The sequence below is a fragment of the Oncorhynchus mykiss genome, chromosome 17, assembly GCF_013265735.2.
Source record: "Oncorhynchus mykiss isolate Arlee chromosome 17, USDA_OmykA_1.1, whole genome shotgun sequence".
Classification (NCBI taxonomy): domain Eukaryota; kingdom Metazoa; phylum Chordata; class Actinopteri; order Salmoniformes; family Salmonidae; genus Oncorhynchus; species Oncorhynchus mykiss.
In genome coordinates this window covers 20,572,133-20,591,918 of record NC_048581.1, presented here as the reverse complement: position 1 = coordinate 20,591,918, position 19,786 = coordinate 20,572,133, and the positions used below count along the sequence as shown (strand labels likewise).

Here is a 19,786-nt window from a genome sequence, read left to right as displayed (position 1 = left end):
TTTGTGGTGAGCGTTTGTGGTAATCGGTGAGTGTTTGTGGTGATCGGTGAGTGTGTGAGTGTTTGTGGTGATCGGTGAGTGTGTGAGTGTTTGTGGTAATCGGTGAGTGTGTGAGTGTTTGTGGTAATCGGTAAGTGTGTGAGTGTTTGTGGTAATCGGTGAGTGTGTGTGGGTTTGTGGTAATCGGTGAGGGTTTGTGGTAATCGGTGAGTGTGTGAGGGTTTGTGGTGATCGGTGAGTGTGTGTGGTAATCGGTGAGGGTGTGAGGGTTTGTGGTAATCGGTGAGTGTGTGTGGTAATCGATGAATGTGTGAGTGTGTGAGTGTTTGTGGTAATCAGTGATTGTTTGGTAATCGGTGAGTGTGTGAGTGTTTGTGGTAATCGGTGAGTGTGTGAGTGTTTGTGGTGATCGGTGAGTGTGTGAGTGTTTGTGGTAATCAGTGAGTGTGTTTGGTAATCGGTGAGGGTGTGAGTGTTTGTGGTAATCGGTAAGTGTGTGAGTGTTTGTGGTAATCGGTGAGTGTGTGTGGTAATCGGTGAGTGTGTGTGGTAATCAGTGAGTGTGTGTGGTAATCGGTGAGTGTGTGTGAGTGTTTGTGGTGATCGGTGAGTGTGTGAGTGTTTGTGGTAATCGGTGAGTGTGTGAGTGTTTGTGGTGATCGGTGAGTGTTTGTGGTAATCGGTGAGTGTGTGAGGGTTTGTGGTAATCGGTGAGTGTGTGTGGTAATCGGTGATTGTGTGAGGGTTTGTGGTAATCGGTGAGTGTGTGTGGTAATCAGTGAGTGTGTGAGGGTTGTTGTGTGTGTGTGTATGTGAGTGAGTGTGAGATGAAGATAATGAACCATGTTTACTATCTTATGACATGTCCATCTCAGACATTCCTAGAAAGGAAAAGAAACAAAACAAAAAATACTGCTACATTTTCACAGGTTCCACTCTGACATCACTCACTCTCTCCTTCCTTCACTCACATTCTCCCACGCTTTTCTCGCCTCTCTCCCTCCCTCCCTTCATCCCTCCCTCTCTAACATTCCGTCTGCTTGTCTTTCTCACTGAGCAGCTGCAGGCTCTATACTGTAGTTTATATACAGTGTTTCTATTTTGAAAGGAGCTTCATATAGCTTATGGTAGGCTGTGGAGCTTTGGAAAGAGGAGAATATTCAGCCAATCTTGGAAGACAATGGATGTAGATTTAAAAATGCTTGTAGATTTAATTACTGCCTTGATTCAACCCTACATCAACCCTTCCCCCACCCTGACCACCCCGAAGCCACAACTTCAATTCACCCATTATATTTTTTGAGGGCACTGTTTATACTGAGAATTCTGCAAGTCCTGAGCCCGCCAGGCTGGGATTGGTTAGGAGAATGGCCAATATCCAACAGGACTCATAACAATGCACTGTCATCAGCCAATCAAATTGCTTTAAAACCAATCAATCAAAGAATAAAACATTTCTAATCATGAATTCCCTTTTACATGTTTTGATTTAAGTGTAGCAGCCAGTCCAAAACATTGTACATTAAACCCAACTCCTCTTCTCCCCCATTTTGATATTCTTTTTATATTGATCCCATTTATTTGTTGTTGCCAGGACTGTCCTCGCCTGGTTCTCTTAAGAAGCCGGGGAAGTTTGATTTCAACGCCCTGTCGCCCCAGACGAGGTCCCCCCGCATGACGTTCACACACCACCCGCTGCCCGTGCTGGCAGGAGTGAGACCAGGTGAGCCCCAGCCCCAACCCCTAAAGTCCCTCACCACCCTTATAGAGAAAGAGAGGGAGGGAGAGAGAGAGAGAGATGGTTGATAGATGGCGTTCACACACAGCACAATGGCAGGGGTGAGTCCAGGTGAGACCAAGCCCTGCCCCCAGACCCCACCCCCTTATAGATATACAGATCTCTAGACCCCACCCCCTAATAGATATACAGATCTCTAGACCGCACCCCCTTATAGATATACAGATCTCTAGACCCCACCCCCTTATAGATATACAGATCTCCAGACCCCACCCCCTTATAGATACACAGATCTCTAGACCCCACTCCCTTATAGATATACAGATCTCCAGACCCAACCCCCTTATAGATATACAGCTCTCCAGACCCCACCCCCTTATAGATATACAGATCTGTAGACCCCACCCCCTTATAGATATACAGATCTCCAGACCCCACCCCACAGGTCATCATTGAAAGCAGTAGTAGAATTTAACCCACTTTGATCTGAGAACTAGCGATAAGATCCAGAGATCTCTTGACATTTATTACCATGGCCTGCAACAGTTCAGCTCTATCTCTCTCTCTCTCATCACTGTTTTCCACACTCTGTCTCACTCTCTCTCTCGCTTTCTTTATTTTGTGTGTCTTCATGCCAGTAATGTGATCGAGCCAGTTCTGTTTCAAACAGGGCAAACACACACAAGTGTAACGGGCGTACACACACACACACACACAGACACACTAGTTGTTTCAAACGGCCCGCCTCCTCACCTTATAGAAGAACGTTGTGAGGATAGCAAAATGGTCTCCAGGCCTCCGGTCTGAGAATTCCTCTTCTCCCTCTGAGATATGAGCCTGCCAGCTACTGTAGTCCCTGTTGAGTTTTACTTTCCAATGGAATAAATACATCCCCCACTCCCTCTTTCTGTCTCTCTCTTTTCCTCCATCCCTCTCTCTTCTCTCGCTCTTCTCTCTCTCTTCTCTGAGGATTGGCCTGGTCCGCAGCCAAAGCAGCCCTATCATGTAAAGGTCCTTTGGACTCTTACAGCTCTCCCCTTCACGTTTCACTAGAATAGCTTAAGAATTGTACATTTAGATTGGTATACATTTGATATAGATATGTTATACTTTTCATTTTCATTTCCTAGTATAACAACAGTGAAGGATTGGTTTAAGTATATAGAGCTTGTCCAAGTGCTAGAAGAGCTGTACATTCTATTATTCTATTGACTTTCTGTTACTTGTGTTGCGGGAAGATGTGTCAGACCAGCTTCAGGTATATCTGATTCATAGCTGACCCCTTCTCCCAGTTAGAATGTGTCTACAAACTGCTAAGAGGTTAGTCTGTAATAGAGTTGTAGTGTGAGACTGAGACAGTGTTTAGGCTCCATAGGAGGAGGGGAAGAGGAGGGGGGCTGCTAAGATGGCCGCCGTCCAAATAGAAAGTCCCTCAGAGGCCACACTGCTATAAAGAAACCAATGAAAGGGAGGGAGGGATAAAGAGTGAGGGAGTGAGGGGGATAAAGAGAGACTGGAGAAGGGGTGAGGGAAAGGAGTGAGGGAGAGATTTGATTTACCTTTATTTAACTAGGCAAGTCAGTTAAAAACAAATTCTTATTTTCAATGACGGCCTAGGAACAGTGGGTTAACTGCCTGTTCAGGGGCAGAACGACAGATTTGTACCTTGTCAGCTCGGGGATTTGAACTTGCAACCTTCCGGCTACTAGTCCAACACTCTAACCACTAGGCTACCCTGCCGCCCCAAGAGGGACAGAGAGAGACTGGAGAAGGGGTGAGGGAAAAAGGGGGAGAGGGATAGACTGAGGGAAAGGAGTGAGGGAGAGGCTTGACATCAGTAGCTGGGATGGAGCTATCGGCATAGATGTTGTCTGGGTTAGTTTATTTCCTGTTGGCAGGGCCTGGATGCCAGGTGTGACTGTTGTCTGTTTATTCTGGTAGTCAGTCTGGTCTAGTGAGCCCACTTTCTCTCTCTCACACACACACACACACACACACACACGCACACGTACACACACGCGTACACACGTACACACACACGTACACACACACGTACACACGTACACACACACAGACACACACATCTCCATACACTGGAGAGATAGAGGGTGACAGACAGACACATTCACAGATGCAAGTCCCCTTGCAGTCTACCAACCAGCTTGCCTGTTTTCAGTGCCAAATCGCCAAGGCCACAGAATCTCAGAAGACACTGTCACACACACACACACACACACACACACACAATGACTAATGTCTATAAGGGATTTAGCGGTGGGATTTAACTCTCCCAGGCTTCATACTACTGGGCCGAACCACACAGCAATGATAGGCTATGATTGATTACACATTCCCAACAAGCATTACAAACAGGAAAGTGTGTGTGTGTGTGTGTGTGTGTGTGTGTGTGTGTGTGTGTGTGTGTGTGTGTGTGTGTGTGTGTGTGTGTGTGTGTGTGTGTGTGTGTGTGTGTGTGTGCGTGTGTGTGTGTGTCTCTGACTGTCATGCTTCAGTGTGTGTGTGCGTATGCATGTGTGTGTGCGTAATACGTGTCTGCATTTATGTATGTGTGTGTGTTCAAGCTGTGCTTACTGTAGATATACAGAGAATACAGAAGAGATGTTTTGTATGAACAGGACCAGATGTTGCAGCCTTGGATGATTCTGTTCATTTAGATATACAAGTAGCATTAGACTCCCTGTAGTACAAACCACAGGGGGAAATCATGTGACGTCCACTCTCTAACTCTCTCTAATCACCACACTGATAAACACACTAATAAATCACACGCATTTACATCTATAATAAACCCCTGGAGAAAATCATGTGATGTCCACTCTCTAACGCTCTGAAATTACCACACTGATAAACCAATCTGCCATCAGATGAATTAACAGATGTATTCAACCCAGTAAGGATTCAGTCTAGTGTGTTGGATTACATCAATTACTCCCTTCAGTCTAGTGTGTTGGATTACATCAATTACTCCCTTCAGTCTAGTGTGTTGGATTACATCAATTACTCCCTTCAGTCTAGTGTGTTGGATTACATCAGTTACTCCCTTCAGTCTAGTGTGTTGGATTACATCAGTTATTCTATTCAGTCTAGTGTGTTGGATTACATCAATTACTCCCTTCAGTCTAGTGTGTTGGATTACATCAATTACTCCCTTCAGTCTAGTGTGTTGGATTACATCAGTTATTCTATTCAGTCAAATGTGTTGGATTACATCAGTTATTCTATTCAGTCTAGTGTGTTGGATTACATCAATTACTCCCTTCAGTCTAGTGTGTTGGATTACATCAGTTATTCTATTCAGTCAAATGTGTTGGATTACATCAGTTATTCTATTCAGTCTAATGTGTTGGATTACATCAATTACTCCCTTCAGTCTAGTGTGTTGGATTACATCAGTTACTCCCTTCAGTCTAGTGTGTTGGATTACATCAGTTATTCTATTCAGTCTAGTGTGTTGGATTACATCAATTACTCCCTTCAGTCTAGTGTGTTGGATTACATCAATTACTCCCTTCAGTCTAGTGTGTTGGATTACATCAATTACTCCCTTCAGTCTAGTGTGTTGGATTACATCAGTTATTCTATTCAGTCAAATGTGTTGGATTACATTAATTACTCCCTTCAGTCTAGTGTGTTGGATTACATCAGTTATTCTATTCAGTCTAATGTGTTGGATTACATCAGTTATTCTATTCAGTCTAATGTGTTGGATTACATCAGTTATTCTATTCAGTCTAATGTGTTGGATTACATCAGTTATTCTATTCTGTCTAGTTTGTGTCACTGTTGTGTTTCTTGTCTTCTCTGAATGTGTTATATGAATTGTGTCTGGAGTGGGATTACATGGACCCAACTAACTCTCCTCCCTCTGTCCCTTCTCACGCTCTCACTCTTCCCCCTCTCCTCCCCCTCTCTCTCAGGGAGTCCCCGTGCCTCAGCGTCAGCTCTCCACTTCCCCTCCTCCTCCATCATCCAGCAGTCCAGTCCCTACTTCACTCACCCCACCATCCGCTACCACCACCACCAGGACCCGCTCAAGGAGTTTGTCCAATTCGTCTGCGCCGACGGCTCGGGGCAGTCCGGGGGACAGGTGAGAGGTCAGGGAGGGTTGGAGGGGACATGGGACACACACAGACTGTTAGGGTTTCACGCCACACAAACGGACTAAGACCCTTGCACTTCCACACGATCCGTTGTACTGGATTGACTCCCTATAGAAAAACGCTGGAATATTCAGCCATGTTATCTTGCTGCTCTTCTGGGATTCTACCTTCTTATGGTCCACAATCTCAGATCCCAGATGTATATTTTTCCCTCCCTTTTTAAGTTCTGTATGTCCCAGTCTAACTCCCACATTCTGTCTGTCTTCCTGCTCTAGTGTCCTCCAGTATTTATTTCCATTGTCGTCATGGTTTCTGTGTGTTTGTGTGAGACTGACTGGTGGCTAGCTGGTGCTTCCATCAGCCGTATGTGTGTGTCCCTGTCCTGGGTGGTGTGTGTGCTGAGTGCTCACCCTGTCCTGGGTGGTGTGTGTGCTGAGTGCTCACCCTGTCCTGGGTGGTGTGTGTGCTGAGTGCTCACCCTGTCCTGGGTGGTGTGTGTGCTGAGTGCTCACCCTGTCCTGGGTGGTGTGTGTGCTGAGTGCTCACCCTGTCCTGGGTGGTGTGTGTGCTGAGTGCTCACCCTGTCCTGTGTGGTGTCTGCTGTCTCTGCAGCCTAACGGAGGTGGTCACAGCCAGAGCAAAATGCCAGGCTCCTTCCTGCTGCCCCCGCCGCCCCCAGTGGCGCGCCCCGTGCCCCTCCCCATGCCCGATTCTAAACCAATCAACACACCCCCCGACGGCGGCGGACTCAGCTCGCCCGCATCTCCGTGTAAGTGACCCCCCCCGCTCTCGCCCTCACCTCCAACCACTTCGCCCCTCAGACCCCCTGAGATATCTAGAGATATCAAATCCTAAATCAAAATGAGTACATGTAGGTTAACTCTAGGTAGAGAAACCCCACTCCCCAACCAAGGGTAGTTGGTTAGAATCCCAAACCCAGTCACCACCTCCTCACTCCTGACCAGAGGAGGCTGGTGGGAGGAGTTAAAGGAATTAATTAATGGAACAGAGCCAAAACACTGTTGATTCCATCCTTCCATCCTCCTCCAACCAGCCTCCTCGGATCCTGAGCGCCCTGCAGTCCTCACTGTCCCCTCCCTGGAGCAGTCCTCACTGTCATCTCCCTGGAGCAGTCCTCACTGTCACCTCCCTGGAGCAGTCCTCACTGTCCCCTCCCTGAGCAGTCCTCACTGTCCCCTCCCTGAGCAGTCCTCACTGTCCCCTCCCTGAGCAGTACTCTATCCACTCCTGTAGAGCAGACTGCCACGCCTATGCCATAGATCCCTATCAATCTCTCTCTCTTGCTCTCTCTATTCCAACCTAACTTTCCTATTTCTTTCTCTCAGTTCCTCTCTCTTTTCCTCTCTCTCTCTCTCTCTCTCTCTCTCTCTCTCTCTCTCTCTCTCTCTCTGTGTTTCCTGCTAGCACCACAGGAGGCAGTGTAGCTAGGTTTTCTCCCTTCTTCTGGTTGAAGTGTTTGTAGTGGGGGGGACCAGTGCCCTGTATTCTGTCCTATAGAGTAGGTCCTAGTGTCTGGCTAACTGCTATCCTTTCAACCCAGACTATGCATGGTCTGTCTATGACAACAGAAGACTAAATTGACCCCTCTCTCATTTCTTGTTTTTCTTTGCTTAATTTGATATACTCATTTATTTCCTTTCTTTTTTCCTTTCATTCTTGTTTTTCTTTGTTAAGGGAACAAAATTAGGGCAGTTGGCGTGGACTCCATAAAACATCACGATGCCCCACTTTACCCATGATGCCCCACTTTACCCACAATTCCCTTGCTTCCTTCCTTCCACATTATATCTCACAACAATAAAAGAAAAAAATGAGAATAAAATAAAAACAACTTGAAAATCACATACATAAACAATAAATATCAATCATCATTAAACATATACCGCTAGGTCTAATTAGGGAAATGGGGGGAGAAAGGAGTGTCGCTCGTGGGGGTGTGCATGCTTTACCTCCGTTGGCTGGCTGGCTTGGTTCCTCTAGGCAGGCAGGGCGAGGTGCGTTGAGAGTCGGGCCGCGGGAGAGGCACACCGAGAGAGAGGGGGCACTGGACGGAGCTGCTTTGGTCACTTCCTGTTATTTTTCTTTGTCTCTTTCGTCGTCCTGTCCTTCCTACTTTCCCACCCCATTTTTATAGTTTATCGCCTATCTGTATCACTTTATTTATATAATATACTTTTATATAAATAAATCTACACCTCTTCTCTCCCTCCTCCACCTCCTTGTCTTTATTTATCTTATTCATTTTGTTCCCAGTTTTCACCACACACACACACACACATACACACACACACACACATGAATTCCCACAAACTACTCCAACCTCCCCCTCACTCCGCCCTCACTCGGTCAGAATGGCAGTGTCATTCAGCTGCCTATCATTGGAGTCCAGTAAGCACAACAACTGCCCTACATTTGGACCCCTTCTCTGGTCTTGAGTACCTTCACCAGAGTAACATGAGCTCCCTATCAACAGAATGGAGCATTGGCCAGCACACAAATTATGATTATTTCCTATTGGTTCTCCTCCATAGAGTTTATTCCCTATTGGTTCCCCTCCATAGAGCTTATTCTCTATTGGTTTTCCCCTATAGAGCTTATTTCCTATTGGTTCCACCCATAGAGCTTATTTCTTATTGGTTCCCCCATAGAGCTTATTTCCTATTAGTTCCCCCCTATATAGCTTATTTCCTATTGGTTCCCCCTATAGATCCAGACACAGGGCCCTGGGCTGCAAGGTGTATCTGGGACTAACAGGAGGAGGAGGCTCAGCCCAGTTTACTTCACTTCCCCACAGTAACTAACCCTCATAAAGAGCTCCCATCTATCCCTGTCTGACCCTCATAAAGAGCTCCCATCTATCCCTGTCTGACCCTCATAAAGGGCTTCCATTTTTCCCAGTCTATCTATCTAGGAGACTTTGGGACTACAGTTTATATGCAGTATTATCAATGATCAAGACTGATCAATTATCAGTATAGTCTTATGAATTCTAGCTCATTCTAAACATCATTTCCCAGAATCCAGTAATAACACAGTAACATGCACATATTGTACAATTGTGTGTGTGCGTGTGTGTGTGCGTGTGTGTGTGCGTGTGTGTGTGTGTGTGTGTGTGTGTGTGTGTGTGTGTGTGTGTGTGTGTGCCTGTGTGTGAGTGTGCGCGTATGCGTGTGGCTATGTCTGTCTGTGTGTGTGTGTGTGTGGGTTTGAATATGCGTGGGTTTGAATATGTGTGGGTTTGAATATGTGTATGTGTGTGAATGTGTGTGTGTGTGCATGCATGTGTGTGTGACTATGTGTTTGACTCTGCATGTGTGTGTGTGACGGTGTGTGTATCTCTCTCTGTAGCATACTCCACGGCAGGCTCCACAGCTCCCAACAGGTTTGTCAGCATCGGAGCACGGGACAACTTTCTGAACATCCCCCAGCAGTCTCAGGTAGCTACCACCTCTCTCCGCTTCCACACACTATCTCACATTTTCTGCCAAACAATTGTAAACACGACAAAACACAACAATCAGACATGTTTTTTTTAATTGGTATTGGTTTGCAGTCTTTGCGACAGTAAACTTGTGGTCTTACCCAGAGGACACACAGAAATCTGCACATCAACAACATTAACTTCAGGGGTGTACATGTATACTGTAGATGGCTGAGGTTTTGGCGTATCAGACTCCTTCCTCAGAGTACAGTCCACTTGTGGTGTCTCCCTGGCTGTCTGTGTTGTGCCACTGGGCTGCAGTGTGTTGGGTTGTCCTCCATTACCTACACTACTTTTCTCATTAGGGTCTAACCGCACCTGCCTGCAGACCACTCAGCTATCCCTCCCACAGACACACATGGAAACAATCTGCATACCTCCTATTCTGTTCTCTCGCTCTCTGTGTCTTCTCTCTCACTCTCTGTCTTCTCTCTCTCTCTCTGTGTATTTTCTCTCTGTGTCTTCTCTTTCTCTCTCTGTCTTCTCTCTCACTCTCTCTCTGTGTCTTCTCTCTCACTCTCTCTCTGTCTTCTCTCTCTCTGTCTTCTCTCTCTCTCTCTCTCTCTCTCTCTCTCTCTCTCTCTGTGTGTGTGTCTTCTCTTTCTCTCTGTCTTCTCTCTCTCTCTGGGTCTTTTCTCTGTGTCTTCTCTCTCTGTCTTTTCTCTCTATGTGTCTTTCCTCTCTCTCTGGGTCTTCTCGCTCTCTGTCTTCTTTCTGTGTCTTCTCTCTCTCTCTGGGTCTTCTTGCTCTCTCTCTGTCTTCTCTCTGGGTCTTCTTCTTTCTCCCTTCCTTTCCTCTACCTCCCCTCTCTCGCTTATCTCTTTCAACCCTCCCTTCTTCCCCCACACACTCCCTCATCCACAGATGTAACCCTGGCACAGAGGGAGTCGCCATACACACACACACACACCTTCAACTGACTTACTAGTGTAGTTTGAGAGCAGAGACATACACTGCGTATACAAAACATTAAGAACACCTGCTCTTTCCATGACACAGACTGACCAGGTGAATCCAGGTGAAAGCTATGATCCCTTATTGATGTCACCTGTTAAAACCACTTCAACCAGTGTAGATGAAGGGGAGGAGACAGGTTAAAGAAGGATTTCCAAGCCTTGAAACATTTGACACATGGATTGTGTATGTGTGTCCTTCAGAGGGTGAATGGGCAAGACAAGAGATTGAAGTGTCTTTGAACAGGGTATGGTACTGGGTGCCTGGCACATTTTTGTGTCATGAACTGGGGGGGTGCAACTCTGTATTAGGGTAGGTGTTCCTAATGTTTTTTACACTCAGTGAATAACTGGTCTGAGGAGCTCTCTGGTGGCTAAACACAAGTCATGCCGGGAGAGAAAGAGAGGGGGTTAAGAGAAAGAGAGTTAGTTCAAGCTCTGTGCTCCACAGGCAAAGTCACGTCCTGACTGTCTGGTTGCCCGTGGCAACCAGACATGATGTCATAGGCAGTTTAACTTAGCCTTGAAGGGAGTTAAGGAGAAGTGGGAGTGGTCAGTCCTGCCAGGGATTACATTGGGGGAGAGAGAGAAGAGAGAGGAAGTTGGGAGAGAAAAGAGGAGGAGTTAGAAGCCCAAAAGGATCCTGGGAAAGGGAAAAGGAGGAAGGAAAGAGAGGGGAAAAGGGGGGAGAGAAACTTTCTCTCCGGGGTCCTATAGGAATGTAACAGAATAGAGAGCAGAGCGTAGCTATAGGGCCGTCAGTGATTAACTGCCTTTCCCTGGGTCTACTCTGTGGAATGTTGTCTGGAGCCTGAGCAGAGCTGCCACTTAACCAGACCTGGGTTCAAATACTATTTGAAATATTTTCAATTGTGCCAGGCAAGCTCAATCCAGCCAAGAAACTATTTCCAATAGTATTGGAACCCAGCTCCCAGAATCAAATGCCAACCCTATAACTCTGCACCCTCAGTGAGTCTTATCAAACTGTGAAACCTGATCCTGGGAGTAGCTGCATGGCCTACAGTAGTTGACTTCATGGTGTCATTTGAAACAGTAAAGAAAGTCTTGTGAATCATGTTACATCTAAACGTTGTACTTATTGGAGACTTTGACGGTTGAAAAACTACAACGTGAAAGTAGTACTTTTACAAACTGTCGTCTTGAAATGACTTACTTACATACTGTGTGAGGAATGATCAACTTAAGGTTCCTAGGCATTGGGGTATGATCGAGGCTCAGCTCAGTAAAGGGAAAAGTTTGCTATGAAGGATGGCCCTCTAGTGGCTAGTTAATATTTTGCATGACAACATTTTTTTAAATCGATTATTTTCCTGAACCATTTATTTACTTATAAATGTGTAACTGTTGAACTTAGTGATGTTACCACATGACAAAGATGAACCTGATGTTTCCTGTATTTTATTTCTCTTCTACAGTCTTGGTTCCTCTGACAAGGCCTCCGACTCAACCGCTAGAATTGTGTCATGAGAAAATTGGGAATGGAAAAACAACACAACACACAAAACAAACCAACACTGACTACAAACAAACTGCTGACACTAAAGTATTTTTGCTCAACAACCAACAACACAAAAACAGAAAATAACCCCCCAGAAGAATACCCATTTCCACGATTTGAACATTTGAACCGGAACAACCATCTCCTTATACAGAAGGCTGAAAAGAGATCGGTTGAAGTGGACAGACTCAGAACGAACGACAGAACGAGGAAGAAGAGGAGGAAGAAAGATGAGGAAATGTCACACACAAAACATGTCAGAAAGCAAACAAAAATATGCAACCTGACAACTAACTGACCAATTTCGTTTTATTGTTGTTTTTCTATTTTATTTTCACAATGAAACTCCATGCAATGGCTGGGAGATCCACCCACACACAACAGTGTAAAACACATAGTTGGCAGAATTTGGTCATTTGAGCTATAGCTATAAACATTGTCACCGCCCAAAAGAACCCATTCTGTAATCCTTTAGTCTCTCCTCCTGACGGTGCTTTACGTCCCTGCTCCCTCTCTCATCTGTCAACCAGGTGTCCAGGGTTGCCCCGGCAACGCCCACAGCCTCACACAACCACATCCGACTGGCCTCACTGCCGCTTAATGTACTCAGCCCTGAATCCCCTCCCTCCTCCCTTCTTCTGATTGGCCAAACACTGGGACACCATCCAATGGTGTGATACCATCTGCACTAGATGGCTGGTTTTAGCTTACCCTCTTGTGAAGAGCGATAGCCAATAGCATGAGCCGAGAGCGAACACAAAACAGTCAGTCAGTCAGACATGAGACAGTCAGACATAACAGACAGAAAGTCAGTCAGTCAGACAGACATAACAGGGAGACAGACAGACATAAGAGACAGACATAACAGACAGACAGTCATACAACACTATGCCCTCTTTCGTCCCCTCACCTATGCACTACTGAAACAAATAAGGGAGGAAACAGAGCGATCCAGCAGGTCGCTGAAGGCAGTGTGTGTGTGTGGGCAATGGGCTGTGGCTCTGGCATCCTGGCACTCACACATACACGCACTCACGCAGACTCAAAGTACGTACACACACACACACAGATCATTGTCTCCAGAACCCACACGTCTGGCAGACACAACTGATTCACTGACAATACCATTTTGTCTGTGTGTCCTTCACAGTAACATAATACATGCATAGGATCAACATCATCATGTAATAACTAGCTTTCTTTTGGTTTGTAGCCGTTTTCTTGCATTTCATTTTGTTTGCCGGATTGGTTTTGGTTTTGTCTCACTTGGATTCTTTTGCTTATGTTTGACCTTCTTCCCTGAGATCTTTTTCTTTCATCCGCTTTTTATTTTGCAGAAAAAATATCATCTTCGTTTGCAATAACAGGCATCTCTGAAATCTCTCACAAACACCAGTACAGGAACTTGCGACAACCCCTGCCCTGCTTCACCCTGTAACCACAGTCCATTCACAGTAGCGCCCGGAGGAACACACGCTGACACACCACCGTATCAAAATGCACACTACTAACACCGTCACCCTGATTCCAAACACAAAGGTGAGCCTTTATATACGAGTTTCTCCAAACTGCCTTTGATAATGGTTTTTCATTCATTTTGACATTTGTCATTTTTAATTTGAGATACCTTGTTTTTTTCTATTGTAAATGTGATTTATTAAATTGTTATTGATATTGTACTTTTTTTTTTTTATCATGACACAATAATTCAAACAAAAAAAAGCCAAACCTCACAAAATAACTGGACTGCCTAGCTGTTGGTTTCTTCCATGTGCAGGGATAGAATTGTCTGACAGCCCAGGCACTCTGAGTTTATAGTAAAATTAGCTCTATGTACTCAAATCATATATCACAACTATAACAATCTATGGAAGTGCCTCTGTACTCCCCTATCATGCAATTAGTTCAAATTCAGGTTGATGTTTTTGTTCACATATATGCTAAAGCTACAAAGAATGGTGATGTTTCTTCCTATATGGAAACCATTGGCTATAGGACAGAATCTTTGTAGAAGACTGCAAAATTTTATAAAGAGAGAGAGAGAGATCTTAAACATATATATTTATGGTATATGCTCCTTTTTTAAACTTGACTAAAATGAGCTTGTTGGCAGTTTAGTTATTTTCTGAACTCTTGAGCTAGCAGAATTCCATGATGGACAGCACCTCACTGTCACCATGACAATTCAATGAGCACCCACCCAACCTCCACAAATCTACAGTGCAACATTCAAAAAAAACGAAACAAAAATGTCCATGATGCAAAATAGATGAAACATGTCAAAATCGACAATGGAAAAATTGAAGAAAAAAAGTGTTTGTTTTTTGATGGAAAGTATTATTATTGAAAAATATGTGTCGATTGAGCCACGTGCAATGCATTGGGTAGATTCATTGTGTTTTGTCTGTTAGAGATTTTTAAGAAAGCTAAGAAGAAAAGAGAAAAAAAATCTATTTGTTTCAAGTCCGATGTGCTCCTGGACTCTAAACTAACAGAGCCATATCCTAGTCTTTGTAAGTTGGGGGTATTTGTTTTTATTTTCCTTTATTGTCTCTTTTTTAATGTTTAACGTGTAATCATTTGTTTATAAAAAATGTTTGGAGGGGCTGAAGGAAGAAACATTTCTTACAAAACGTTTAAAAACAAATTGAACATGGAATGAAAAACCGGTGAAATGAAAAACCGCCACTTTTACACACTATAAAGTACATTCAAACTATTACAAAATGAATGATAATGAACAAAATAATGACTACCTTTAGGAAACCTCATTTATTACTCCTCTTCTCTATTTCTATTCCTTCTCCTGTTTTAATATTGAGTGGAGGGAGGGGTTCCTATTCCTTCTCCTGTTTTAATATTGAGTGGAGGGAGGGGTTCCTATTCCTTCTCCTGTTTTAATATTGAGTGGAGGGAGGGGTTCCTATTCCTTCTCCTGTTTTAATATTGAGTGGAGGGAGGGGTTCCTATTCCTTCCTATATTCCTCTAGTAGGTTGTGAAACAAAAGGCATTTTGGTTCAACCTTTAGATAGGACGAGAGCTGTACTGTAGGCTTATCAATGCCCACAACTACTTCTTCTGATTTCTCCCAGATTATTATACTCCTCTCTCTGAGTCTGAGCAAGGGAAAAAAACAGGAAAATGGCAGCTTAGAATATGTTTCATTTGAGGAGCCAGCCAGTCTGTCAGAACCATGACGTAACGATAGAAATACAGTAGGCCTATGCAAAGTGAGCTTCCCTCCACCCCTTCCTTCTCCACCCTCTCCCTCATTCCCCTGTAAATTCACCTTGACTAGTGCTTGTGCTGTAGTGTAGTTTCCCAGCAGTTAAAGGTTGTCCCTTAAAAGTGCCTTTTGTTCACAGACTCCATTTTGTAATCCAGATCGCTCTCCTTTCATTCGAAATAATTCAAGGTAGAGGTGGAAGTGCCCCTAAGTGCAGATCTAGGATCAGTTTACTGTATATCCTGACCTGAACCATTAGGAGGGGATATGCAAAACTGATCTTAGATCAGTGCTTAGTGAGCAACTTCATCCGACCTCAACCTTTGAAAAATGATCCCCCTCCATTGTATCAACCTTCCCATAAATCCTTTCCCTTTTCAAAATCCGTATATATATAGTACAAAAGGAAACTGGTGTGAATTAGTTCTTTACTTTTTATTGATAAATGATGAAAAAAAAATACTGAAAAGGCAAAAAAAACTTGTTCTCGTTCCCCCTTGCTCTCTGGCTTTTTTCTTCTTCCCTCCGTCTCCTCCTCTCCTCTCCTCTGTCTATCTGTTCTCTCGTAGACACCGGAGTAGTCTGTAACTGTGTCCTCTCTCTCTCCTTCCCCCTCCCTCCCTTCCTTCCTTCCGTTGATGGAAGGGGTTGTTGAAAAAAAAAATGGCCGAAACTTTTTGTCTTGAGCAGAATGCAGTTAGCTCACGTTATTCTTGTCTGTATTGCCTCTTCTTCACATTGTATACCATTGCCCATCCTCTTCAGCTTCTCCATTCAAACAGCTAATGTAAGTGAACAAATTACACCAATGGGCTTTTGGGGGTGCGCCTGCCCAGTGTAGGGTAGGACTGGGTGTTAGGGGTTATGGGGGTAAAGGTCTTAGGGGGTCAATAATGTTGGGGTAAAGGAGAAATTATAGGGGTACCTTTTGGGTGTTGGGGGGGGGGAGCTGCTCTTCTGCTGTGACAAGTTAAGAGTTTTTATTTTATTTATTTTGTTTTATTTTATTCCTTTATTTTTATTTTTGACTTAATTTGGATTTTTGCTTTCATAGTTCCTAACTATCAGGGTATGCCGTCATTGAAACTCTATAAGAGAGTCTTGGACTGTAAATGAAATGCTACAAGCACCTTATAACTACTGGCTGAGAAAAGGGGGTTTGCAATACTACCAGCACACACACACACCTAGTCATGTATCAAATACTCTAAACTCTTGTATTATTATTGTGAGGTTTTATCTAGTGAAGCCAGGAGCAGTATTAGCCATTGGCAAAACACACACCACAACCCACCATATAGAGCCAGCATGAACCAGGCTTGAGGCATACTCTCAAGTGAAACGTAGAGATATCAGTTTGAATGCCAGGCTCTAAAAACCTCAGTTTTTAGATTATTTTTTATTTTTTTCGTGGTGTCTAGACAGTACGCCCTTTGACCCCCGACCCTACGCCCTCAGAGCAGAAGAGCCCCACTCATGCCTGTAGCTCTGTTTGAAATGGCACCCTATTCCCTACATAGTGCACTACTTTTTCACTATTCCCATAGGGCCCTGTTCAAAAGTAGTGCACTATGTAGGGAATAGGGTGCCATTTTAAATGTATCCCATGTCTTTGTGTATAAGAAACACCCCCAGAGCTCTATAGGTGAAATGCATGTGTTAATTACAGTTTCTTTTCCATAAGAAGAAAAACACAGTTTGAGCAGAGCAGCACCTTGATTGAATAAAAGGATGTTCTTGACTGTAGCATCTTGACTGTGTTGTGTCTTTATTTATGATCATGACTGAGAATGGAAATGATGATAGTGGAACCTCATACCTTCATGACAACTTCAGGTAGTTTGATGTGGAAAGGTAGCCATACAGTGAAGGATGTTCTTGACTGTTGGATCTGTGCTGTCTTCATTATAATGACTGGAAATTCATATGATGAAGGGATATACAGTGGGGTAATAAAGTATTTAGTCAGCCACCAATTGTGCAAGTTCTCCCACTTAAAAAGATGAGAGAGGCCTGTAATTTTCATCATAGGTACACTTCAACTATGACAGAAAAATGAGAAAAGAAATCCAGAAAATCACATTGTAGGATTTTTAATGCAAATGATGGTGGAAAATAAGTATTTGGTCAATAACAAAAGTTTATCTCAATACTTTGTTATATACCCTTTGTTGGCAATGACAGAGGTCAAACGTTTTCTGTAAGTCTTCACAAGGTTTTCACACACTGTTGCTGGTATTTTGGCCCATTCCTCCATGCAGATCTCCTCTAGAGCAGTGATGTTTTGGGGCTGTTGCTGGGAAACACGGACTTTCAACTCCCTCCAAAGATTTTCTATGGGGTTGAGATCTGGAGACTGGCTAGGCCACTCCAGGACCTTGAAATGCTTCTTACAAAGCTACTCCTTCGTTGCCCGGGTGGTGTGTTTGGGATCATTGTCATGCTTAAAGACCCAGCCACGTTTCATCTTCAATGCCCTTGCTGATGGAAGGAGGTTTTCACTCAAAATCTCACGATACATGGCCCCATTCATTCTTTCCTTTACACGGATCAGTCGTCCTGGTCCCATTGCAGAAAAACAGCCCCAAAACATGATGTTTCCACCCCATGCTTCACAGTAGGTATGGTGTTCTTTGGATGCAACTCAGCATTCTTTGTCCTCCAAACACGACGAGTTGAGTTTTTACCAAAAAGTTATATTTTGGTTTCATCTGACCATATGACATTCTCCCTCTTCTTCTGGATCATCAAAATGCTCTCTAGCAAACTTCAGACGGGCCTGGACATGTACTGGCTTAAGCAGGGGGACACGTCTGGCACTGCAGGATTTGAGTCCCTGGCGGCGTAATGTGTTACTGATGATAGGCTTTGTTACTTTGGTCCCAGCTCTCTGCAGGTCATTCACTAGGTCCCCCCGTGTGGTTCTGGGATTTTTGCTCACCGTTCTTGTGATCCTTTTGACCCCACGGAGTGAGATCTTGCGTGGAGCCCCAGATCGAGGGAGATTATCAGTGGTCTTGTATGTCTTCCATTTCCTAATAATTGCTCCCACAGTTGATTTCTTCAAACCAAGCTGCTTACCTATTGCAGATTCAGTCTTCCCAGCCTGGTGCAGGTCTACAATTTTGTATCTGGTGTCCTTTGACAGCTCTTTGGTCTTGGCCATTGTGGAGTTTGGAGTGTGGCTGTTTGAGGTTGTGGACATGTGTATTTTATACTGATAACAAGTTCAAACAGGTGCCATTAATACAGGTAACGAGTGGAGGACAGAGGATCCTCTTAAAGAAGAAGTTACAGGTCTGTGAGAGCCAGAAATCTTGCTTGTTTGTAGGTGACCAAATATTTATTTTCCACCATAATCTGCAAATAAATTCATTAAAAATCCTACAATGTGATTTTCTGGATTTTTTTTCTCATTTTGTCTGTCCTAGTTGAAGTGTAACTATGATGAAAATTACAGGCCTCTCTCATCTTTTTAAGTGATAGAACTTGCACAATTGGTGGCTGACTAAATACCTTTTCCCCCCACTGTAACTATTGTTAGTCTTATTAGCAGTGGGGGGAAAAGTACCCAATTTCATACTTCAGCAAAAGTAAAGATACTTAATAGGAAATGACTCAAGTAAAAGCCACCCAGTAAAGTACTACTTGAGTAAAAGTCTAAAAGTATTTGGTTTTAAATATACTGAAGTATTAAAAGTATACTGAACAAAAATATAAATGCAACAAGTGTTAGTCCCATGTTTCATGAACTGAAATAACATATCCCAAAAATGTTCCATATGCACAAAAAGCTTTCCTCTCAAATTATGTGCACAAATTTGTTTACATTGCTGTTAGTGAGCATTTATCCTTTTCCAACAATCTATCCACCTGACAGCTGTGGCATTTCGAGAAGCTGATTAAACCACATGATTATTACACAGGTGCACCTTGTGCTGGGGACATTAAAAGGCCAATCTAAAAATGTTGCAGTTTTGAGGGAGTGTGCAATTGGCATGCTGACTGCAGGAATATCTACCAGACCTGATGCTATTCTCCAGTCATGTGAAATCCATAGATTAGGGCCTAATGAATTTATTTCAATTAAGTGAGTTCTTTCTATGAACTGTAACTCAGTAAAAAAATCTTTGAAATGTTTTGTGCAGTATAAATGTTATTGCAAAAATATACTAAGTATCAAAAGTAAAATTTTAAATCCTTTCACATTCTTTATTTAACCAGACGGCATGATTTTCTTGTTTTATGGATAACCAGAGGCACACTCCAACACACTGACATTGTTTACAAACAAATCATTTGTGTTTAGTGAGTCAGCCAGATCAGAGGCAAAAATCTAATCAAATCAAATTTTATTTGTCACATACACATGGTTAGCAGATGTTAATGCGAGTGTAGCGAAATGCGTGTGCTTCTAGTTCCGACAATGCAGTAATAACCAACAAGTAATCTAGCTAACAATTCCAAAACTACTACCTTATAAACACAAGTGTAAGGGGATAAAGAATATGTACATAAGGATATATGAATGAGTGATGGTACAGAGCGGCATAGGCAAGATACAGTAGATGGTATTGAGTACAGTATATACATATGAGATGAGTATGTAAACAAAGTGGCATAGTTAAAGTGGCTAGTGATACATGTATTACATAAAGATGCAGTAGATGATATAGAGTACAGTATATACGTATACATATGAGATGAATGTAGGGTATGTAAACAT

At 43.5% G+C, this 19,786-nt stretch overlaps 1 protein-coding gene across 21 annotated transcripts in view; it reads left to right on the top strand.

Annotated features, from left to right (window-relative positions):
• The window catches only part of LOC110485646 (nuclear factor 1 X-type-like), a 154,315-nt gene extending 140,049 nt beyond the window's left edge, over window positions 1–14,266 (top strand). For 10 of the 21 annotated variants that reach the window (XM_036949301.1, XM_036949296.1, XM_036949298.1 and 7 more), the window contains 5 exons: window positions 1,595–1,723; window positions 5,677–5,846; window positions 6,472–6,628; window positions 9,229–9,317; window positions 11,751–14,266. In XM_036949301.1, the coding sequence (XP_036805196.1) occupies window positions 1,595–1,723; window positions 5,677–5,846; window positions 6,472–6,628; window positions 9,229–9,317; window positions 11,751–11,765 (560 nt within the window). In that variant the 3' untranslated portion in view covers window positions 11,766–14,266. Of the gene's footprint in view, window positions 1–1,594; window positions 1,724–5,676; window positions 5,854–6,471; window positions 6,629–7,554; window positions 8,547–9,228; window positions 9,318–11,750 lie in introns of those variants that run through there. The other 11 variants (XM_036949305.1, XM_036949309.1, XM_036949303.1 and 8 more) reach the window with 5 other exon arrangements.
• Window positions 14,267–19,786: the final 5,520 nt, after the last annotated feature.